This window comes from Sinohyriopsis cumingii, chromosome 4 (genome assembly GCF_028554795.1).
Source record: "Sinohyriopsis cumingii isolate HCF-2022 chromosome 4, ASM2855479v2, whole genome shotgun sequence".
NCBI lineage: Eukaryota > Metazoa > Mollusca > Bivalvia > Unionida > Unionidae > Sinohyriopsis > Sinohyriopsis cumingii.
Genome location: NC_142964.1, coordinates 98959389 through 98985684, shown reverse-complemented (window position 1 = coordinate 98985684; position 26296 = coordinate 98959389). Strand labels below are relative to the sequence as shown.

Below are 26296 nucleotides of genomic sequence, written 5' to 3'. Positions count from 1 at the left end.
GAGTCTCCAAACGCCACCTGAACTTTCTGAAGCGCCGGGATGTACTGATTGTCAAATTTTTCCCAGTAGTCTAAATCAGGCTGTTCCCAATTGTGTGTAAGCTACATACTGTAACTAGAATCTCACTAACCAGTTTCGCTAATCAGTTGTTAATTTTCCTATTCCTTGTGAATTTAGCATTTCGTGTACATAGTTTACATTAGTTATCCAAAATAACACGAATGATATCTAAGTGATTAAAATTTTGTTGTCTTGGTTGTATAAACTTGAAGTGCTCTTTTCGAACAATCTTCAAATGGATCAAATTAATGAGACAAAGAGTTAATCAAAACTGGTTTTTCAAACCAGAGTAAAACCCGGTAGGCAATTTGTAGTATTCTTATCATGCTTAAACGTGCGGTTTATTTCTTGTGATTTCTATCAGATATGCAGGCGGCTAGTAGCCTCTTCTGTCTCGATTTATGAGAGGGCCCGGATCAATTAGGTCAGCTACTATCCAATTAATTTGCGAGTTTAGGTATTCGATGGGTATTATTCGACGCTGAAGTTGTTCTGAAAGTATGCTGCCTGTCAACGCTATAATGAGAAGCAGCCACTCGAGGAACTTCTCTCCTTCTTCTTGCTCTTGACTGTTGCCTTTTTGATCTGCTGTTGGGTGTGACTTAGGTGTCCTTCTAGAAAATATGTTGTTTGTTTTACTGTCGATTAGCGTTTCAACGTCTTCGTTAAAGGTTCTCAACATTGCTTATTCGCTCCATAAGTTCTAAACGCCCTTTTCTAGAGACTGTTCCCAGGTCTATTGATTCGTTTGTTCTATTGTCACAGATGACTTGAGGCTCTCTCCTGACACTGACTGGAGAATCGGTTCATCAAGGGTCAGTGTTCCTTACGCGCTGCCAGTTCTTGTTTTCGACTTATGGACCTGATTTTTCTCAGCTGTCTTTCTTTTCTGCCAAGCCTGTTACTGCTACTCTCTTAGCTGAATCTGAGGTGGTGATAATTATGGCATTGGGGATGCATAGGTGGTGGGGGAGATTTTATTTGGGGTATCTCGGTTGGGATGTTCACCAACTGGGTCTGCGTATATTGCTACTTTTGATGTTGAATTTTCCCTTATTTTCCACTTATTACCGTAGTTAGAATAGTAGACAGTGACCTATTTTATTTTCTTGTATAAGAGTTTAGGCGTTCTCCAGATAATATTTCAACTTTTATTTTTGACTCATCATTAAATATTTGGTCGTGTTGCGCCTGACTAGCATGATCGACTTGACATCTATACATTGTTCTGTAGTCAGTAGCTGAATTATTTTGCCAATGTGCTGAACAAAACTTTTCACCATGATTTTCTCGTTATCTGGTCATCGTACGAATACTGTTTCTTATTCTCCTACACTGTCATCTTCTCAAGCTTCTTCAATATTTCTCCCTCGTTTTCTGCGGATGCTGTGGTTCCTCTAGCTCGTCTATGTCGATGGGTACGTTTTCCATGAACGAGTTTTTAACAGTCTATGCACTTTTCTTATACTTTTTTATTTAAGGGTATTGCCGAATTGTTCAAACAAGAACGCGTTCACAGTGTTGAAAATGCTTGATAGAACTGCATTTTAACACACATTTGTCACCATTTTTCGTCGGCATTAACTGGTGTGAAACTAAATGCGCAAAACAATAACTTCTTCCATTGTCGTTGTTGGAACTGCTGTGTTTACAGTTGTTATCCAGTTGGCATGTGGCTTCATAAAGAAACACATACGATCTCATGTAATTCCTTCTGGTAAACAGTTGGGCCAAAGGGTCTCTTTCACAACGTCTGGCAGTCCAGAGTGATTTTAATATTAGAAACATTGTAGTAATGCAACTGGTTTGGTATATCTCAGAAACATCTAGCTGTATTGATCACAGTGATAATTAACAAACATGTAAATAATTGACTTTGGAATACGTGATCATTTATCTTAGATCGCAATCCAGTCGCAGTTGTAAACGTTTATCTCTCACTCGTTTCATGGACTACTTGAGCGTGATTCTGGTCAACGTCTGATCGATCTCGTTTTCTTCTCTAGGTAGGGCTTCAACAGGTCGTTAGTTGAATCTGTCTTCTTCGATGATAACTTTGAAATTGTTATGCTTAGAGATCAAATTAAACCAGAGTTACTTGGACATCAGTCTGAGACGCACAGCCACTCCGAGAGGCATATACTTGTTTTTCAACCACATGTCAAAGTGCAAACTATCCATCATTTCCAAACTGTGGCTTTGCTTGATTTTCTTTTGTCAATTAATATATGCTATATTGTAGTCATTGCCATCATAATCAACTGATTCCGAGTCGATGACTATGCCAAGAGTATCGGGTTCCAAACTACAGAAGAATTCAAGCGTTTGCTGTGCGCTTCTCATGTAAACGTCAGATTATTCTCTCAGTACATTTGGTATAGTTAAAGGTCAGTGCTACTTCTGATTAATTTGTTTTTCAGGTACAAACTACTTCACTTGATAAGGAATGCATAACATCTTTCGCATGACAACTCTGGCATATTCGTCTAGATTCTTATCATTGTTTTGGATGACGTTCGTTTCTTATAGAAGTAAATTGATTATAAACTCGACTGGAGCTGTCTTCGTAACGTGTGTGTGTGTGTGTGTGTGTGTGTGTGTCTGGGTGGGGGTATTGTACCCAGTCCGACTTCTGTTTTGGTGACTGATGAAACGAATCATATCCTTCTTGCAACAATCACAAAATTATTGATGCATCATCTTTAATTCATTAACTTAGTAATCGAAAATTCAAAGTCTCTGGGTGATCTGCCGTGTCCATGTTGTCTTACTGTATGTCGATGTCTCGTCCTGTCTTGTCCTTGATACCGACAGGATGTCGTTAAGTAAAACATGGCATTATAAACGATTCAAAAAGCTACTTTATATCAGCGCATTGTTCCGGACACTGGGAAACATTTGTTTGGGAATATGACTTTCACAGTTGCATTAAAGGTCTACGTCTTCCTCGTCCCAATCACAATAATGCAACACACATTGTTTTAAGGGTGCTAATTATAGTGTCTTGTGGACGTTCATAATATATTAAGTCTTCGCTTTGGTTCAGTATAGTTTCCAGATGGTTGTGGCACTCCTTTAATTCTTCTTCCTCGTTGATGATTAGATGAAAGTAACACCGACGAGGAAGCGACGACACTTAGACGTCATTTCTGTCCTGAACAAACAGACGCATCTTTCGAATTGGAACGATCATCCGGATTACATTTGGACACACTTCCAATAATTCACAAAAGCTTTTCTTCGGTTTAAATTGTTTCATTCTATGAAGGCTGTAATCTGACTCACAAATTGGCTTCTACATGTGGGACAGTGAATTATGATTTGCCCTTCAAGAAGACAAGGACTAGAAGCCAAAATATAACAACATCGTTCTAAGCAATAAAAACGCTGCTCTCAGTCGTTGAATCCGTTGTCACATTTATATCAGTAGTAAATGTTTCCGAAAAATAATTTGATATTAGTAATGCCATCAAAGAGATTTTGTTCATTACTGACATGAATATATTTTCCGTCTGGAAAATCAGGACCTCAAAAGAGAAGATCTCTTCATATCGTTTGTGGGTAAACTTGAATGTATAACGAAGAGTAGCAATTCTTGAGTTTTCTGAATCTCGTGAAGTTCTTACATAGTTCTGTATTTTAGAAATCCAGTTTGTTACAAAAGTGCATATGTGCCTCTTCCTTGTTTGGGTCTGTACAGTTATTTAAATATTCTTCTTAATGTTTCCATTCACCTGTTTTGGTGTTCTCTGCTTAAACTAGCTACCTACCATAAAGGCACGAGCTAAATGCATAATGTTTTGGTCATTGTCAATCTTCATTTTACGTCTATTGAGGGTTGGGATTTAATCCACTAATTTACACATTGCTAACCCGACTGTGGCCTTATAGAGGTGAAACGTGTATCGCATACATGTTCGGTTTTTCAATTCGTTATCCTTGTCCTTGTCGCATTGTTTCTGGCCTCTCCATAAAATGGCGTTATCATTATCAGGACAGTCATAATGGATGTACGACTGTCATAATGTTTAATTAGTATCAAATGAACTAGGTATATGAGAAGTCTAGTGCTGAAAATCCCATGTTCATATAGCCATCCTGTTGCAAACGAGTAGAGGTGACAATATTTTCAAGATATGATTTTCCATTCGGGAGCAGCAATAAAAAAGATTTTAAAGATGACTACTGTGGCAGTCATAGTGAACTTCAAATAGGCACTGTTTCCATTCAAGACCAACTGGACCGCATAAAAAGTTTCTCGTGAAAACCACAAGACTGTGTGACGTTTTGTTCAAGTACTGGTATTATAACTTAATTGTTAAGATGCCCGCCATGGTGACCATGCTGGATGTCAGTTTGGAACCATTTTTTCTTTAGAACCAGCTAGACGTTGTAGAATTCTTTTTGTGAAAACCTGAAGCTGATTCGACTATCAACGCAGAAGGATTAGCGATAACAAGATCTTCAAGCTAGCTGTCGTGGCGGCCATGATGGACATCAATATAGAAACATTTTCATTTATCATCAGATCGACATAAAAATAAGTCTTTTAGTGAAAACCCACATGTTGATATGACTATCAATTCAGAAGGAATAGCAATAACAAGATTTTTAAGATGGCTCCCATGGCGGCCATATTTAATGTTTAGATCGGTACCATTTTCATTTAGAACCAAATTGAAAGTATTTCATTGAAAACCACACGTTAATTTGACCTTCCATTCAGAAGGAGTAGCGATAACAGAATTTTTTAAGATGGTCACTTTGCTGGTTATATTGTATACTCAAGCAGTTTGAACAACTAGATCATGGGATGAAAAAGGTTCAAGGCAATTCTCCAAGTAGTTTAGTAGGAGTAATGACACAATTTTCGTGCTAACAGACGGACGACGAACGACAACCATCCTATAAGCTCTTCTGGTCAATGACAAGTAGAGCTAAAAATGATTTGAAATTAAACATCGTCAAGCAAGACCGATGAAAAGATTTAAAAGTACTCCCGATATAAAAGTGAATATACGAGTTAGTCTGTCAAAGAAAAGGACACGGGGCTCCACAATGTCCACAAGGTGATAGAAAAGACGCTAGCTATTGCAGCAACCGTGAAATCTTGTCCATGGATAGGACGTTGGTGCTTGGTGTGTCACGAGCGCAAAAGAAATCGGGAAAAAGAAGGAACATGAAACAGAAAGAAGAGGTAGCGATGGAGATTTCATCATATCAGAACAACAGGAGAAAAACGAAGCATCTGAAGAAGATATTCCCTCTGATAAATTTAAGGACAAACTCTAACATGACACAGTCAGAGGCAAGGAGAAAAAAAACCAAAACAAGTTAAATATATTTTTGTAAAATTGCGTGTTTCAAATGTATTGTCATTTTTCTTCACCGCAGTACATTAAAATATGCACAAAAAAAACCCAATTATATTGATTTCTTCGTTATTCTTACCTTACTACATTTTTTAATTCTACCACTGTTCGAATGACTGTTTTCGGTACCATTCAAATACTTTCGTTTATAGAAGCGCACTTCCCATTATTTGGCAATCAAGGATGAGTTTCTCTATTTTGAGCGATACGGGTTTGAAAACAATTTACAAAAGTAGGTACTTTCCATCATGAGCTGTAACTGTCTCAGTCGTTTCATTCGTCCAAGTTAAACTACTGCTGGCATCATCTTCTTCACCGTTTTTGTTGATGGTTTTGAAGATGTAGGTCATTTCCTTTTGCGCTTTAACAATGAGTACTGATATATGCGGTCATCGGTTTCAATTTACACTTACGATCTGTTGTAAAATATCCAATGGCACTGCTCTCACCCTCTTGATAGCTGACACTCGTCGCATAATATATAATAATTACCTGGAAATGATGATGCTATCGATTTAGTAGTAGTAGTAGTAGTAGTAGTAGTAGTAATCAGTAGTAGTAGAATAAGTAGTACCAGTAACAATGGTACAGCCACGAGTGATATAAGTGATGGATGCAGGTTCACCCCGACATAGCACTCCGGGTAGCCGAGTGGTCTAAGGTGCCCCCATTTACAGATCACTGACACGTTTCTCCTCTGTTTGGGTGAGTTCGAGTCTAGGCAACACCAACGTGAGTATGCGAAAAAGCTTGCCAGTAGCTTCCCGTGGGTCCGGGATTCTTTTCCCAATATACATACTAGCCGATATGAATGACCAAGCATGTGCTGACAAAAATGGCGGTAAACCGCACAAAACCAAAATTAACCACCCCAACACACCATGATATTCTTCATGTCAGACATGAAATGAAACAACCTTAGTCTGCCATGGGTCAAAGTGGAGCAAATATATTACAAACGATCTGAATCATGACATATTCTATTCTGTGCCCTGATTGGTTCAGTCAGAACAAGAAGCGCTACCGTTGGCAACGTTCTGAGACATATATCAGTCTCTGTATCACGTATGTAAAGGACTTCAGGACTTCTTTTCGCCAGTATTTTCATCCGTACTAAAAGAATGAAGCAGTGGGTAATGGTGCAGTGGATGAGCGAAGGTTCGTCAAGAGTTATCTCCCGTGTGTAGTTTCATACTGATTACAGTCTGTCTTAAGACAAACATCTACCGTACTACCTTTGTGTGCATGTGATGGTGTATTTTGTATATAAGTATGTGTGTATAATAACAAATTAGACCCTGCGTCACTCTGTCTCTGTGTGGGGGGGGGGGGGGTGTGGGGGGTGTGTGTGTGTGAAAACCCGCCCCATAAAAATTATGTTATGATGTGTTGGATGATTAGTATAAGTATATAAATGAACCCTTTCTATTTGTATGTACAATGGAAAATTGGATTGTAAGTGTAAGTATATTAGTTATCCCACGTTCGATATCCTTTAGGTCCATAATGCCATCCTAGTGTTAAGTTGCAAACAGTCATCCGTAATGGTAAATTCTCGTATAGACCATAGTATTCTCTGTACCCCAATCGCTCCCCTAACACACTCTCACACACAACCATCAATTCCTATATAACCCACAGCGCCCCTCATAAGTACTTTAATAACTGCACTTACTTCCTAATAGAATCCTTGGCCCCACTATACTAACTGACATGGCTTTCCTGGCATTCACAACAAATGGATCATTTGGATTACTTTGCGAGTCAACCTCAATGCCAAATCCCGTACTGCATATTACAGCCAGCGTGAAGGCTCCAAACAAGCTGTAAGTAAAGTTTCGTAATGTCAGTTTAATGCTTGGTATAAATTTTTATTACACGGTTTCAATATTTTCCTATATAGTTTTGATCAAAAAGTGAGATGACCTAAATAAACATATATGATAGTGCGGGAAATTGAACTTCATCGTTGCAATTTGAATATTAAACTTGAGCGCGATCTCAATCTATCCTTGCTATTTCGTTTAGTAAATAAAAGCAAAAGGTGGATTTTTCTTTTATCTAAATAAAAAGCTGTACATGGAAAATAACTACGTTCAAGGGATGTTACTAAATCTGTTACGAATAATGTGGAGGAGAAAAAATCATGTGCAACATACGGCCCGAGAGCTGGTTACATTTTACACCACTACGTGTGTTGGAAGAGCGCTATCACTGGACAACAAATTTTTACAAAAGTCATGTTACTGAAATAAAATTAGTCAATTCTTATCAATTTTTATGTGCTGAACACGAATATGACAGTCAAATTGCAAAATTGGCTCTAGTTTTTTTGTAATCTGCAAGAAATTAATGTTTACATAACGAAATGCATTCCAATAGTAAAAGGTCAACTGTAATAGCCTACCTATAAAAAATCAAGTCATTGACTACATCTTAGATTTCTTCGCCTGTCTCTTGTACAGCTGTTCGGGAGCATCTCTGAGGAGTGTCCAGCAGTAGTCAGCCAGCATTGTAGTGGACCATTTTCCCTGGTATCTTTGTTCCATTGTTGCGATATCTTGATGAAAACGTTCGCCGTGTTCATCACTAACAATACCACAGTTGCTAGGAAAGAAATCCAAATGGGAATGAAGGAAGTGAATCTTTAGAGACATATTGCAGCCAAGTTTCTTATACTTCATCAACATGTCTTCTACTAGTTCCTTATAGTTTTCTGCCCTAACATTTCCGAGGAAGTTTGTAGAAACTAGGCGAAAAGCATTCCATGCTTGTTTCGCGTCACCTTCCAGCAAGTTGTTGAACCGGTCATCTTTGAAAAGCTCTCGAATCTGAGGACCCACAAAAACTTCCTCTTTAATCTTTGCTTCGCTGAGTCGAGGGAATTTTTCATGCAGGTATCGGAATGCTGGCAAAGTCCGGTCAATGGCTTTCACGAAGTTCTTCATCAAACCTAATTTGATGTGAAGGGGTGGTAGCAAGATTTTCTGAGCCTCAACCAGAGCTGGGTGTTGGATATTCTTCTCTCCAATGGCTACATTCTGCCTGTGAGTCCATTCCTTCCTCATGTAGTGCATTTCCCTTGCTCGGCTATCCCACTCGCATAAGAAACACATGTATTTTGTATATCCTTGCTGCAGTCCCATTAAAAGGGCAACTACCTTCAAATCACCACAGAGGTGCCAGCTGTACTTGTTATACTCAATGGAATTCAGTAGCTGCCTTAAGTTATCGTATGTCTCTTTCATGTGGACAGCATACGCTACTGGAATAGATGGAAGAATGTTTCCATTGTGCAAAAGCACAGCCTTGAGACTCAGTTTCGAAGAGTCCACAAATAGTCTCCATTCTTGTGGGTCATGAGTGATTTTTAAAGCATTCATGAGGCCCTCAATATCGGAACAGAATATCAGATTACTTTCCTTTCTGAAGAAAGGCTCCAATTGCTGGTGGCGCTTTCGATATGCAGTAATTGTGACATCTTCTTCTAGAAGATTCCATTGTTGGAGTCTTGATCCTAGCAATTCTGCCTTGTTCTTTGATAAGTCCAAATCACGAATCAGGTCATTTAGTTCTTCCTGTGTTATTCTGTGTGGGGTTGATGATGCACCACAGTGAAAATCTGGATCACTGCATGCTGATGGACCAGGAGAAGAACAGGTCGACTCACCTTTGTCTTCGTCAGATGAATCAAGAGAATATTCTGCTGGAGGTTCTGGAATAGGAAGTCCCTCACCATGTGGAACTGGTCTCAATGCAGACGGAATGTTTGGGTAGACTATTCTCGACTTCTTTCGCTTCGTTATTCCGCCGGAAAGAGGAGGAACCAAGCAGAAGTAACAGTCATTTAGGTGGTTGCTTGGCTCTCTCCACACCATTGGGACTGCAAACGGCATTGATGACCTTTTGCAATTCAACCACTGTGAAAGCTGTGTTGTACATGTAGCACAGCATATATGCGGAGCCCAAGGCTTGTCTTGGTCACCAACCTTGCATCCGAAGTAAAGATGATATGCCTTCTTCACTTGAGAATTGATACTTTTCTTCTGGTTGGCAAATGTCACTTCCCCACAAATATAGCAAAAATTGTCCGCGGTATTAACACACTTTCGAGGCATTACTGTTCTTTATTGTACGTAAATGGATAAAATAATAAGTTTTATGTAACAGTAGCTTGAACTGTCTCGCACAACGTCTAAAATATTTTAAATGCTGAACCTATCTGATTGGGCTTTATATAGTACACTGCTTACGTCAGCTTCAGCAGCCGCCTGGCATTAGTATAATAGGCCTACACATGTATAGTACACTGCTGACGTCAACTTACTTCAGCAGCCGCATGGCATTAGTATTGCATTGCATCAGAAAATGATGCAATCAACTGTGGATGATGTGAGCATGATGGTATTATGCAATGTTACATCATTATTCCGGATGTTGCTGCAGTCCTACTGGAGAAATTTACACAGTGAAACATAGAAAATGAGGTATATGAATATCTTCAAAACGAGAGCCAATACAAATTTTTCACGGTTATATTCGTGTTCGGCACACCAAAATACTACAGATTAGGGCCTTTTCAAGTCAGTAATGATTTCACTGTTGACCAGTGTATTCGGCCAGCAACTTGGAGGAAGTCGCATATGCTTCTTTTAAACATATATGCACTTGTATTTGCTTCGTGATACGTGGACACGTTTCTTTACAAAACAGACTAAATTTTCACAAAACGTATGCTATCATAGTCATAGAAAATGTACTACTCCATAGAAGCTTCGGACCTCCTCGAAATAAGAAGGATTGTTTATTCAAATTTATTTTATGCTAAGCAGTTAATTACTTGATTTTCGAATTAAAATAATATTGATATTTCACTGTGGTGAAAAAAATAACGATATTTTTTCACTACAAAACTACTTTTTTTGGTCAGAACATACTTACTTCCCTTTGATTTTCTGTCAGTGAATTACTTGTACATTGATGAATTACTTGTGGTTGTTTTCTTATTAATAATCCCTGTCTGTTATCCTTGCAACTTGTAGTTTGTTATTCTGGAAATATCAGTTAATTTTTATCAATCTGATGTGGAACTAATTTTGTGCGCAGGTACACATAGCACAGCAGAACATGTACGATAAACAGCTGACATTACCGTAAGAAATCTGCGAATTCACTGTGTCACAAACTTTAGGTAGCCAACGTATGCGAGCATAAAATAAAAAGAATAATTGCTTGAAACGAGTGAATAACGGATACATTTCATCTCGTGGGTGAAAAACTCTACTGTTTTCACGAGTGGCGATGCCACGAGCGAAAATACTGAGTTTTTCATCCACTCGATGAAATATATCCGTTATTTACTCGTTTCAAGCAAATATCCTCTATGTATTCCGTATCATCATGACTAAAATGAAATCAAAAGTTATCAGGCTTATCTTCATTTTATTCTGTGAGGATCAAAATAAAAAACAACAGTATCCACATAAAATACATACTTTTTCATTTCTACAGATTTTCCACCTTCTGACATGTTCTTTGCATTTCGGGTAAGTTTCTCCAAACATCGAGATATGAGGGGCGTCATCTATACAACCAGATATAGTGAAAGCATAAGTGACAAACGCTTGAACAGTAAGTCTGTACGTACATATAATTATTTTGAACTCATTATTTCATTGTCTACATTTGCAATAAATAAATGAATTTTAAAAAAAATTACAAGATTAAAATATTTTGTTTGCGGATATTGGTTCTAATTCCTGGGTCACGGTTCTGGAACAGTTTTGGGTGTGGGCAATATATAATTACAACATGTTGATCTTTTTGTTGTTGTGTTGAGGCTACTGTTGATTTTCTGTTCAGATCAGTATTATTAATAATACAATTAATAGCAATAGTAATAATATTATTATCGGTGATGACGGTGATGGTGGGGTTAATAGTAATATTATGGTGATTGCATTATTATAGTTGTTATCGTCACCTGAAATTCACCATAGCAACATGTTAGTTCGAGCCATGGATGGAGTTCTGGTTTGAATTTTGCAGCTGTAAAGGTCTCAATATCACACAAGTCTGCATCAAAATAACATATGTAAGCATTGTTCTTTTCAGATTTATCCGCGGACACCACCCCTTCTCTTTCTGCAACACTGCCCAACTATTCACCAGCACATAAGGCATGCAAAACGGACGGACGTGATTCTTCCACTAGTACCTGCTTTATATATGTAAGTACTTCCTTAGTAGTTTTTATTATTATTATTATTATTATTATTATTATTATCATTATTATTATAAACGTATGGTGTTCGTCCTTCGCCTTTAGCCCGAAATTAAAGCAATTTTGTTCTCTGTATGGATAACACACATTTACTAGATAAACCCACCTTTAATTATATTCAATAAACGTTTGCTAGTCTGACCGCAATGCAAAAAAGACATGTTGTTGCCACCTCTCAATACTTGTTTCACCTAATTTTTTTAATCTAAATTTTAACAGCTTTTTTGTAGATTTATCCTGTCACCCTCATGATGTAAATAGTATGGGGATATGCTGGACTTCCGTGTTAAGTGTTTGATTTTTAATATTTAAAATGTTTGTCTTTCATTGCCATATATATATATATATATATATATATATATATATATATATATATATATATATATATATATATATATATATATATATATATATATATATAAAATAACAGTCACATATGTTCATATATTCAGAAAAACTTGGAAAATTCGAAGTGATGTGACCGAAAATTCATGTTTTATTATTCAGTTATTTCCAGCCGACGAGGTTGCAGGCTGCAGCCAAGAGAAGTTGCCGAGAATCTGAATGCTTGATGATTGAGTTACTGATGTTTAACGCATAGATTCATCACGCACAGATTGTGTCGTAGATAGTGAGTTTTTATATTGAAAACAGCAACTCTGTGCTATTAAAAACCTCTGTCATCACATGACCAAAACTTATCGTTCCTTTTTTTGGTATTTCCTTCTGTATTATATTCCAAATTCCACTCATGTTTTTGAAGGTTTGCTCGCATTTTATGCTATTTCACATTTCCATGATACCTCTCTAATAATACCATGTTGGCATTAATCAAATGACAAAACTGGGTGGGGGTTAACCTACAATTTCATTGCATTTAATTGAAATATTGAACAATGTTGGGGAAAAACAAATATTGAAAAAAGCAACATACATTTCTCATTTTCCCGGAACCAAATGTAGGACTAAGTGTTGATCGTAGGAATTTCCAGTGTTCCCCAGCAGCCACATTCACTGCAGAATCGAAGAACTCAATGTTTCGGAAAGATTGCTATAATAATAATAATAATAATAATAATAATAATAAATTAATAAATAAATAAATAAATTAAAGGAATAACACAAAACTGAAACTGATAATATTTTACTGATTATGTTACTAGAACAAGAATATAATTGACTTTAATGACTACACTTTTATGTAAGGGAAAACAACCAGTAAACAAATTACAACTTTGATTTTGTGAATGCTCTTTTATGTTAAAATCATTTTGTTTGATACCAGAGTTCCAAAGCTATTAGATTCCATTGAAAATATTTCCATTTTGAAGAGCATGAATAATAGACACTCGTGTAGACATTTTCATCCAATACCTGACAGTGTTCTTGGCTAGCACCTACTTAAATGAAGAAAAAAATCCTGCGGTATAAAGGAAGTCAATGCATCTGAGATAGGAAAGACAACGTGCTGGTCGCTATTTATTAGTTTCAAATAGTATCATATACTAAACAAATCAAATATTAATAATGAATTTAGTATCAACCCACCGCGCTATCTGCAAATTCTGAAAATCTTCTCACTAATATTTCCTTTATCATTTCCGGGTCGTTGATCAGCAGCTGAGGCATGTTTCCAAAGAATGTCCTGAATAATAATAATAATAATAATAATAATGATATCAATAGCAACAATACTAATAACAACTATAAACAAAAAATATGCATCAAATTGAACACGCATGCCTATGAATGCCTACATTTCAAACTGTTAGCTAAGAAAAAGCCTTTATGCAACCCATGGTTATTGGAACAATGAAAATAACTGTATAATATGAAACCCGCCGTAAACCTTGCAAGACGAATTTTGTTCGAAATCTTAAAAATCATTTGTTAAGGTTGACACATCATTGAAAGTTATTGATGATTGCCATTTCAAAGTCAATATGAGTTTCATGAGTGTACTTTGGTTATAGGGGTATCAAGGAATCACATCTAGATATGTTTTGAAGAAGCCCTATATGCTTCACCTTTAGTTCCGTGTGGACCAGACACTTATGCAGGAACAGCAGCGAGTAGACATCAACTCAGGAATAATGGATGACCGCTTGTCGGTACTAACTGTAGTCTTCATTAAGTTTAATTTTCGTTATCAGTAAAATGAATACTATTAAAATGTGTTTAGAAAACGAGAGAAGGAGAGCAAACGTTACCCAACGTGTCTTCCATATTTCTGCATCAGTCTAAGGTCTGTCTCTTGTAATCCCTGTAGAAATTTATAACGATGTGTTCTATAATAAATTTGACAAAACCCCTGTTATACATTTTTGCAAACAAATTGGCTGCCTTTATACTGATCAGTCGAAAATAAACTTCAGTGAATTTTTTATTTTTCCCGATGTGCCAGTCTTCAGTATTGCCATAAACCGTGAATTAAAAGACCCAACAACAAATTATCCTTTTGTGGAAATACATACCTATTCAACAAATTTAAACACCGACGAAGATGATAGTGTTTGAATAACAACGGAAATTAATGCCCACGAAAGCATATCATTTCAAAGTTTTCACATTCGCCCATAAATATAGTATATCATAACTTACTGATTGTATATTATTTTCAGATAGCAAAGTTAATTTAAATATTAAATAGATTTGTGTGCAGTCAGTGATAATATATGTCGATAGTAATAGACAAATTTCATTAGTAATATATAAATGTGTGTGTGTGTGTGTGTGTGTGTGTGTGTAGTAACAACTATTTTGTGCAGTCAATGGTAATATATGTCAACAGTAATAGAATTTCAATGGTTATATATATATATATATATATATATATATATATATATATATATATATATATATATATATATATATATATATATATATATATATATATATATATATATATATATATATGAGTAACGACACAGAAACTATTAATAGTTATTGCTGGACATGTCACACAGAATAAACAGATATTATGATCTTTGCAATTAAACTTGTTGTTTTAGCATTACCTTCTTAGCAATGGAAGGAATAATTCCCAAGAATGGGATCGGCGTGGGACCTGGAATACCAATTGACCAGAAGTAGCTCTGTTTATAGACCAAGTACCTGAAATTAAATTGACATGATGTTGTTCAAACGTGTAGGGTGCATAACTAGCACAAGTAATTTTCTCTTTAATTCGATTCTTCATCGCTTTTAAATTTTCAAACCGTTAGAATTTTGTATGCATCCTTGACAGAGTTTGTGAAAGAAAAAGAGAAAACGGGGTTAAACATAGATCAACCATTACTTGGACCCCCTTGAAGATAACAAATAAAAATAGTATTGATAATTTAAAAATTTAAAACCTAACACAAAAGATTAATGCGAAATGGGTAGATAAAGCACCTGCATATATATATATATATATATATATATATATATATATATATATATATATATATATATATATATATATATATATATCATGTTTTATAACTCTCTCTCTCTGTCTCTCTCTCTCTCTCTCTGTATAATATTTTCAGAAAGGCACTGGCATCTCTGATCTCTGTGTGATGCGATATGATTTTGCAATGAATAACAATTTATTAACTGAAGGTAAAATACCAAATGTAAGCACAGAAATAAACAGTGTGTGATATAAACAAGGGGTGAAATAAACAGGAGAAAACAGTGTAATTGTTTCTCACTAGAAACCTAAAAGGAGGCGGATAAAAGACAGTTCAGCAATTTACCTGGACGTAGAATTTTTGGATCCTGACTACGAAAAATGAATACCCGGTTAAAAATATATCATATCTGATATTCGATAGATACATAAGTATATGTTCTAAAGGAACTGTTGATGGAAATTCTAAAGCTGAACTTTCATAGATGATATAGGATGATACAAGGGAAGTATGGGATTGATAATATAATCTAAAATGTCCTTGTATGAATTCACTAAAATTCCAAATTAATGGTTTAGTCCCAAACTATTATTGAGCACTTTTTAATTCCAGCGAATATTGTTTTCAATAAATAAATTAATCCAACCAATGAAAAACTGAACACAACAATAGATTGGTTCTGCTTCAGATGTTAGTGCAAGAACGAAGAATCCCAATGTAAATAAGATTGTATTCTTCCTAGGTAGCAATTAGCATTTTCTACATTGTGAAATAATAGGAAATTTTCATTCCGGAAGTTTCTAAGATTAGAATTAATACTGCATCTTTATATATAAATCAGTAAACTGCGGTGATTCATCGTCGATGTATTCCACAATTGTACCTAATTTGGTTCCGTTCGACGAGTAAGCGTTATTCCATCTTATAAATGTGCCTTTATCTTCTGTTTCCTTAATTATAAATCTATCTCAACATCGTCCATAATTAATCTAGAACAATGTCGTTTATGATCATATGAAACATCCTGAGTAAACTTACCGATTATTTTTCTGACGAAATTCTTTGCAAGTTTATTTTCGTATTCAATAATATCATCGGGATCGTCCAGGTTTTCGTCTCCCTGGCATCGTTAACAATTTTGTCGTCGGGTTGTGGTAACCAGACATGAGTCTGACGACGATGTGATATTATTGCGTCACTTATAATCAACGATGTTAACAGTCCATTATCAATCATATATCATAATAACACATTATGGAGCCCAACACTTTTCAGAGAAATGTCTTCCAAACCAGACATAAGCAATCGGATGAAAACCTAATTGAAAGAAAACGATTTAATACATGCAAATCCAGTTAAATCAAAATCTGGTAAAGGTCAAGTTATTGCAACTCTGGTAATCTCGTGTGTTGGATGTTCAAATTGCTTAAAATAATCAACAGATTATCCCATCCCAAAAAACTTCCACGATAACATGCAATCATATGAATGCTGATAACTTATCTATAATTGTATTTATTATTCCATAATCCTCCATGTCCGTATTCAATGCAACTTAGCCACACATCTTCAATAAATTCCCGTCTGTCGGTTTTCATGATTTTTCTCCCTGGCAAAGTGGGCAGCAACCGACGGAACCGTACAATTACTTAATAATTGTTCAGTATCATCGGTATATCTCATCGCAAGGTTTTTCATTTTCTCGTAAAGATCTTCAGATCGATGCATTAGGTAGGTAGGTAGTTAGGTAGTGCGAATCGATTGTAATGTTTAGATTCAACATCTGAACTAAATAATCACACAGGATCATTCTAGCTGATATTTCTGATAAAATCAAATATATAATCATCACGAAATTTAAAAGTTCTATCTCGCGGAAATATTGTTACGGCCGATGTCCATGCGCGTTCGTTATGATCAAAAATTGTTATCGGAGCTCCTCTATATTCATATTTTGATGCTTTATACAAAATCTCGCCGGTTAGTGTCTTCACCGTAATCGGAAATTTTTTTTTTCCAGTTCAGCAACGTCGCTGACAGACGCTCCTGTATCTTTAACTGTTTCTACCCATTCATTAATTTTTTCACGTCATAAATCCGTTAAACCGTTTCCACGCATCGCGTTTGTGAAGTGTTCTGTTACTCGCTCAGCTACACAATTTAATCTACGAAATTTCATCTGTCTGAGATCATCAACGCTAGGTTTATCATTCAGTAGAAATATCACATAAACAGCTACAGTCACAGGATACGCTCGTTCATAATGTGGTTTGTCAATACCAGTTAACGCCGCGGGTTTGGAAATTTGACTTAACGTTACAATATCTCCAACGTGATGAAACTGAACAGGTTCACGTTTGTCATAATAATAAAAATCGTCACTGGTGCAGTGATAGGAATTAGTGTTTCAGTTGCGACAGGAAATGTCGGTATTCTTAATATCATCGCAAAAAATATCCGCTAGCGCGGCTGATAAATTACACGAGTATACAATAAATTTGCACACGGCAACACGCGCATACTCGTATGACGCTGATAATGCGCCGATGACTGTTACTGTTCCAGCGATGACCGCAGATGCAGAGTACCAACGACACGTCTGCGGTATTGTTTTTGCTGTACTGTACACTCATCGATGATATTTTTCAGTTGGCTATGCCACGAACACAATTGCTCCTATCTGAAATGTTGAACGTCGATTGGGGAGTTCATTATATTTTAAGTAGGTGGTAGTTTAGCGATTCATTCAAGACATCTATAGTACAACAGGCCTAAGTCTTTTTCTTAGAGCTCCACCACAAAAGTTTCATCGTCGTTTTGCTCCAATATTTACTTACTTACTTTGGATTAAAGTGGTTTTCGCACAGCCGTGCATGTACCACTGTTTAATGACTGCACTGTAGGTTGTATAATTACTCCTGGGGAAAGAAATTCGATCCACTTCCCCCAGGCTTTCATGTGCTCAAGGGGCATTGTTTAATTGAAGCCGTCAGGCAGTGAGACTAATATTAGTCGCTAACTGTCTGAATGTAGGACTTTGAAGAGAGTGGGAATAGACCCAACACACACTCAACTTTTCAGTACGCATCTATTGAATTGCCTAAGTGTGTATGAATGGGAATGGACCCCTCACGCACTCATACCTATGAAGGTAGCGCAAGGGGCGTGCACTGCACGCTGATGGATTTTTATGTCTGGCCTTGGCGAGGGACGAGAGGGTGGGAAGGTCAGGTCCAAAGTCACAGGTCGGTGCTTCTAGACTCCATGGTATTTTAATTCTAAATGTGACGTCTTACACAATTTGGAAAAAACTATGTGCTGTTTTTGTTTGAGAGTTAAGACGAAGAGAGGTACCTAGGGTGACAGCTTTATAGAGATGATTGCCGTTTTGTGCAGCTGGTCCTGTTGGTCTTTGGATTTTTAGACCACCTTTACTGTTGGATTAAATTTGGGGTCATATTATCTGGTGTCATGTATTTTGATTGCAGCCTTGAGCTGCCAGTCCTGCTGATGGACTTTGGTGTTTAGACTACCTTATAAGTGCATATTTCCTAGTGGTGGTAATTGGAGTGCCGCTTTGTGTGGCGGGGCCTGATGGTCTAAGGTGTGGGTCCACCTTATGTGATCTAGTTTTCGGGTCTTATTCGATGTTTCTAGGTGTTCGAGTACCCTTAATAGTATACCCAATTAGTGGATAATACCGAGAAATTATGTTAGATATTGTAAATGTTGTAACGCCGAGTACTGATAACCTGTAATCTCAGTGAGACGTTTAATGAATTTTGGTGTCCATAATGCTGACCCAGACACTACTTGATAATCCAAAAATGATATCACTGTACTACTCCATCAGTAATCGTTTTTATTTCAGAGTATTTAATGTCAATAACCGCTGGATTTCCAAACAATTCTTGAATGGTTTTATTTGTGTTTCTACGAAAATTTGTAAACTCGGTTACATGATTAGAACATTCAGATCTAAACATAGGCAATCTATCATTGATTATCATTAACGAGGTCATCACTGTGATGTTGCTATTGTCGATATATTTCTTCGCTGCAGCGTCATCATTTGATTCTGGTTCTTTAAGATCAGTAATATTTTCATTAGCCATATTAAGAGAACCAGTCATTGTATGACAAGTGGTTAGTAAACGATCATTGATCTCAGTTCTGATCGTGTTTTTGTTGCTATTTATGTATATTTGTGTTGCCACATCATCATCTGATTTTGGCTCTCTCACATTAATACTTGTATTTTTACTCATGTTAAGATCGCCATACATAATATCTCCAGTTCTTCTGATGCGTCCAGTAATCTCTCTCATGAGTGTTAAAATTGATTCCTGCGAGTTTTTAATTTTACCGTTTTTAGTAAACACCACTAAGTTATCTTTGGTCGCACCTGGGACTCGCAGAATAATACCTTTCAACGGGACAGTGTTCTTCTTTAATCGTCCTTGTTTATCCTGAAAAACAACGACTTCATTTTGGTCCAGATCTGCGATACTCAAAAGATCAGTAAGTTCATTCTTGACCTGGTAAAGGGTTGCATATTTGAATAAGGTCACCTTAAGGCTTGCCTTGAGTCTTACTCACAGTACATCATCCATAAGTATCTACCACTGTATATTCACTAAGACACGTTTAAAACGTTGGAGGACGATGTATACTCGTGCACGACTTATGAGGCGGTGTGAGCAACTTTGACACGGCGTCGAGTACAGCGAGTGCTTCATGGCCACATGTTGGCGGATCAGTTATTGTCTGTGTTGGTAATATTGAATATCAGACGGGATAGTTTTGAAGTCCTCCGACGTTTTTAAAAACATTTTGGTGGCGCAAGCCCATACGAATCTAAATAAACAACTCCACGTGGATCAATCGCGTATACAACCAAATGAGTAAATTGACCAGAACTTCCATCGAGATTAATGATACCGGTTTCAACATTGTTTGGTTGTTTTGGTAATTGATCACGCATAAAAACACCTCTGATGTTTTTGATATTTAATCGCTTAGCAGCATCAAGCAAATCAAAATTGGACATAGGAAGAATCATCAAAATGTCCAGGGAAGTCTTAGACCTCGACCGTACCAGTGTTAGACCTTTCCCTGTTGATTGATTTTTTTGACGTTTTTATTCCTTGTCCTGTTTTTTTTTTCTTTAGTGTCGTCCCAGCAGCAGTTCCAAAGGCACCAAGAGCAGCTACTTTTGCAACAGTTGGGGCTGCAGCGGCTATCAACGCTGGTATAGCTGCAAGAAGTGAAAATATACCACCTGTCTTGACTGCGTCTTCGATGGCACCCGCAGACAGATCAAGTCTAACACCAGTCGATGATCGTCTGGCATCATTGAAGTGCTTGAGTCGACGTTCAGTTAATGATTTATTTGGACCACCTGCATTCTGATTTCAGCAATATTTTTATTCCAGATTTGTTTTTGATTTTTTCTAATGCTAATTGTATCTTTTTAATCTGACCAGGAGTCAGAGTAACACCAACATGATGATATGACATTATAATATCATGAGTGATTTAATTACCTGTTTTCTAATGGGGCATCAATGTCTCTCATTCGTCCACCAACACCTTCAAGCATCATTATTTTGTCTGAGAGTGTGACAGCGATTGCTCTATAATCAGTAGCAGAGGCTGGTAGTGCACTTACTAGAGCTCTAAAATGTATGTAAGCGACTGACTGTCTAAATAAATCTAGATTTTTTCAGCGAGAAGTATCTTGGATACAAGGTTGAGAAATCCCACTGAGAAATCTGAAAACCAGAATATACAGTCTGATCACGCCCCATGAATGTTATTAAACGACGATAGTGACGTGCAGCCGTGATTATTTTTAAAATCCAGCAACTCTTCTTCATACGGTTCTTGGTGTCCATTTATTCTCAAAGAAACTTTGCTAACCCCAAGATGGTCAAATACCATATGATTTCGTATTTCAGAATTATGTAGTCTGATATCTTGAAAAGCTATAAATACATGTCGCGGTGCTGAAACTCTCTGTAATAATGCAATCTGCCATGCAAATGTGCCAACTGTTGTACTTGAGATCGTGTCTGTAGTCATTGTCAACCATGAGAGCGTTGATTTTCCGCCGCAGTCCATACCAGAGAGCAGCCGTTGTTTTTCAGCAAGTGATGGTGACATTACTGGCATCCACAACGACAGTTTTTCAGTGTAACATTTCCATGAATTGCCGCGGTTGCAACTGTATCACTTCCTTCAACGTGCCAGATAGCATCGTCGTCCGTGGATTTTCGAACGAGAGCAACTGTATGTTTTGCCCCGAAAATAAATTTTCTAACTTTTCTGCAGAAACCAAGGATATATGACAGTGGTAGTGCACAGCTAAATCTCCCATGAGCGTCAGTCTGAGTTCTACGTGCTGCGAATCCCTGATTAAAATTTGCATTTACAAAGATCAAACTTTCAAGATCAGCGTCGTCAGCCGCTGCAGTAACTGATTTGGGGCGCCGAAAAGTATAAGGTCTGCCCTCAGCGCGATCAACAGTATCTTTTTCAAAAATCATTGACGGACCAGCATACCATGAATAATCATCGCTGTATCGGGATAGCCCCAATATATTCGTAGCAACATCAACATCATCATGACAAACCTCAATTTCCAGACCATCAATAATATATCGTGCACTTTTAATAATACCATAATTCCGTTATTAACAAATCCTCTCTGCGCATCACCATAAGGATTACCATTCGTGTTTACAAGTCAACTCTGAGCTGTAATGAATGCTTCGGCGGGCAAGAAATATCCGCTTGTTTCCTGAACTTTTAGTTCAATTCGACTACGTTGGTTTGGTTCTCCTGTTTTGTAAGAATATTAATAATCATACACAGACTCATCCTCGACTACTGGTGCCTCCATGTCAAATGCTGGATCAGATACACGTTTGAACATCTTTATTATACTTGTTATAGTCTAACCACTTCCTGCTATTAAACTTTCAGTTATATTTTGTTCTTAGTTTTTGATTTGCAGCTTCATTTATTATTTTACTAATATTTGCAGGCATCACATTAGACCTGGGTAATTTTACTGGCTGAGGTCGGACTGCTTGCGGTCTGCGTATTAATCTTGCTAGTCTGTTCTTGATTGCTGAGAATGCTTTGCTGGCAACATCACCAACAGCACAAATACTTTATCACAAACAACGTCAATAGCTTTCATTCCCAGTTGCTTTGCAATCAGTATTGCTTTTGGGGATATCCTTCTAAATAGACCATGAATAACATCACCGAGTTCATCCCGGTAAATCGTTTTATATGTTGGTAATCGCGAATTTATCACCCTGACCCATACAAGCCCATGTTGAGCATTATGTATAATCGTCTTATTTTCTTGTCACTGATCTAATTGCATACCGTCAATCACTGCGATAATCATCAACGATTTCATCAATGAGAGACCGATAAATATTAATGTCCATAACACCGCCTGTAAATAATCTTGGACAAATATCAGCTGCTTCATTGATGATTTCTGGGGAATTATTATCTGCTCGTTTTCCGCCAATCAGAATTCATAGTCGTTCAACATCGGCAAGGACGTTATTGGGACATAAGGCAATAAGGTCACTCCCCCTGGCACCTGTACCAGACGCGACAAGATCCAGTTGTTTCTTCTTCCTCAATACGAGGTGGTTTGAATGGCCATTTTCCTGGCGATAATATATCTTCGGGTAATGGCGCTCTACTAACTTCTTCGACTTGTCTCTCAAAATCTTTTAATTCATTTTTATATTTATCAGTGATTCTAGGTATACCACGGGACTTCTGAAATACCAAAGGAACCCAATTTTTTTTCCCTGAAACACCGGGCGGTGTCTGGATCTAATAATTCATCACAATTTGAATATACCGTTGCGGCAACTGCTATAGTTCTCTCTCGAAGTAGTCAACAACCTTCTTCGGTAAATCGAGCTGGTGGTTTTGGTTTTGGTTTTGGCATAACAAGATCACTTACATCGCCGACCTCCTCATGAACTTTGTCAATACTCTTAAGTACTTGTTGTATTTCTTCTTGTAACTATGGTTGAGAAGCAGCTATTTTACCTGGAAGTTCTCTTAGAATATTCTGTTTCCTTAGTTTGTCTTGCCGTTTTTATCGTGGATCTATCTGTGTCTATTAATGGAAGCAAGAGCTTATCAGTGGATTTTGTAACTGTTTTAAATAACTGTTCTGCATCTTCTATAAATTCAGCCTGAGACTCCTGACGCTCTTGTAGTTGCTGCTTGACAGAATCATGGACTATAAGACATTTTTAATTGCCTCTATTCGCTGTCGAGCTAGTTTAGTTGTATGAGATTCCATGTTATTATTGATATAATAATGATTTAATTACACCACTTGACCGTTTTTGACGCTACAGCAGCAGGCAGGGTGGCGAGCAACAGTGAGTGTCCAGGTAGGTAAACGAGACGCGAAGTACAACGTCAAAGATAAAGTAAAAAAAATGATCTAACCCAATTAGAGAAACCTCGGTCGGTTAGAAGTAACGGCTTCGATTGTATTTTCGTTTTCGTAGGAAGCTTGATTTTCGCGGATGGACTTTTTTAAAAAGTGGTCTGTTCACCCTCCCTGCTGCTAAAAAATATCATACCGAGTACAAAATTACCTCAGATTACCCACATGACCTGCTGTGTACCCACATGACCCGTTCTGACATTGGCCTCTATTTACATACTAGAAAAGAAACAAGGTAAGTAACTTCCAATGACTTCGTTTCACACCTGACCATCGATCTCCTGCTGCTTTTTCCGTTTTTGAAGGTACACAGCCATAATCTATGGCTTGTTGTCCTCTTGCGATAGACCGCTCCAGTGGCCTAGTGGTTAGAGCGTCCGCCCCGGATGCGGGAGGTCGTGGGTTCGAACCCCGGCCGAGTCATACCAAAGACTTCTAAAAATGGTACTGACAGCTGCCTCGCTGGGCGCTCAGCATTAAGAGGTTAGTGCTAGAACTGGTCGACCTGGTGTCAGGATAATGTGACTGGATGGGACATCATGCTACATGTCTGCGGCATGATGCCCCAGTGCTAGACATCACTTTAAACTTCCACACTGCATCGTAGCGATATGACTGGAAAATTGTTAAAGCTACGTAAAAAATCTAAACCACACACACACACACACACACACACACACACGTTCGAGATATGTTTCTATTCATGAAGCCATAACTGACTTTCCTGTGTTGCACCAAGCCGAAGTGACTGGTTCCGAAACTTATGAATTGTGCGCATTTTTACTGATACATTCCGTCATTAATCTGATGAATATTAAAACAAAGTATAATACAGGCAGTGGAACATCGTGTGCAGTAAAGGCATGTACAAACAACCCAAGAAAATTAAATCCACTCAGTTCGAATTTAATATACACTGTTTTTCAAAACCTCCAAAATGATTCGCTCATTTTAAAGTTATTAAAGCCATCTTAGAAACTAATTTAGCTGACCCATTATTAACTTAATTTTTTTCTAAGTCGAAATGGTATGTTTGGCAATGATTTTATATCATGTAGCAAAATGGTATGTTTGGCAATGATTTTATATCATGTAGCAACTTTTCATCCAATCATTTTACGCTCTTGAATTTTATGTGGGTCACAAAAACGCTTTTGGCTCAGGAGGTACCGAATTTTGTACTTCTGGATTTGAAAATGAGTTGATGTTTGCAAATACATATTTAATTCTTTCATGGATCAGGATTCCACGAGTTAAATTGAGTGAATAGTAAGTATAAACTTAGTTTTGCATCTACTAATGTTCGCAGAGTAATTAAAGAACGTTTTCAGGCAATGGCCCTGCTCAGTTTGATAGTTTTTCAAGATATCGGCGTCTAATTTATTCCAAGCTATGTTATTTCTCTTCATAGACTGTCTGAAGTCTCTCCCACAGGTCACTGTACGAAGGGAAGTAAGGATAGGGAGGTGGTCAGATATCACGTGCTCTTCGTGATCTAAAACAATGTACACACCCCGTATGCATTGATCCGACAGTACAAAATAATAAATCATCGTTCTTGCGGGGGTGAATGTATAATGGAAACCAGTGCATATTATTAAATGTCCAGCCCTCACTAGATTATTATATCGAATGACCTCATGAAATATCCTATCTTTATAATCTCTGAAAGTGTCTTGTTCAGCTACTGCATTGAAATCACCAGTAAAATTTGAATTCTATGCCAACAACTCTGTCACTATTAATGTCATCTATGAAGTAAGCATATCTCATGAGAGAAGATTTGCAGAAGATTGCAACTCCTCCTTTACCACATTTTATTAACGTGCTATTAGAGGAAATATCCTCAGCCTTAGCAATGCATTTATAATCAGAACGAAAAGAATCGCAAAATGGAAGTATGTGCTGTAATAGTTTATGTTCAATTATGCAAGCTACGTCAACATTATATTTATCCAGCATTGCTCCATAGCTAAGAACAGAGGACATAATTCCTCTAACATTCCAGCTCAGTATATTAAGATTCATATTAACTTACAATATAGGCATATTAATACTTATGCATTGTGAAAGCAGGACTAAAACGATAAAGATGACAAAACACATTAACTTACGACAGTACATAATGGCAAATTTATGAACAATTGACTATGTTAACCTAGTCATGGAATATCGCATCCTGCACCTTCATTTGCCTCCTGATCGCGATTCATAAACCTGTCTCGCCTGGACTGATTCCCATACCACATTCTTACATAAACACCTTTTGGCCACGTGACATCATTTTCAACAGTGTTGCAGTCTGAGTTTATATACAGTCAGCTTGGCCGATAGACAGTTACGTCTACTGTGGATAAACTTTATGGTTAACGGCTCTGTATCGTATTCTTTCAAGAATTTGCTGAGGCCACCCACATAAAAGTGCCTTGTTCTACGTCTAACAACACCTTCAGATACAACATTCTCATCATTGTCATCAACATCCTCATGTCCAACAATACTCTCTGAGCCGATTTCTAAACTTGATTTACCAAACGGTCTGTCTTTCTACCTGACCCCCAATGACGGTAGGTATCTTGCTAGGAGATGTTTTCAAGTCAATACCTTTCACATTACTGTTACTAGCCATTAGATGCCTAACATGCTCTGTCCTGGTCGAAGTACCCTGTTCAGAAAGCCG

At 37.3% G+C, this 26296-nt stretch overlaps 1 protein-coding gene across 1 annotated transcript in view; it reads right to left on the bottom strand.

Moving 5' to 3' along the window:
- The window catches only part of LOC149801754 (cytochrome P450 3A24-like), a 49739-nt gene extending 25806 nt beyond the window's left edge, over positions 1-23933 (bottom strand). The window contains exons 1-8 of the mRNA XM_089956842.1: positions 23883-23933; positions 22747-22925; positions 14733-14829; positions 13926-13978; positions 13264-13360; positions 12650-12766; positions 10928-11016; positions 7108-7256 (exon numbers count right to left, since the gene is read on the bottom strand). Coding sequence (XP_089812968.1) covers positions 7108-7256; positions 10928-11016; positions 12650-12766; positions 13264-13360; positions 13926-13978; positions 14733-14829; positions 22747-22925; positions 23883-23933 — 832 coding nt within the window. The remainder of the gene's footprint in view (positions 1-7107; positions 7257-10927; positions 11017-12649; positions 12767-13263; positions 13361-13925; positions 13979-14732; positions 14830-22746; positions 22926-23882) is intronic.
- Between the last annotated feature and the right edge of the window lie 2363 nt (positions 23934-26296).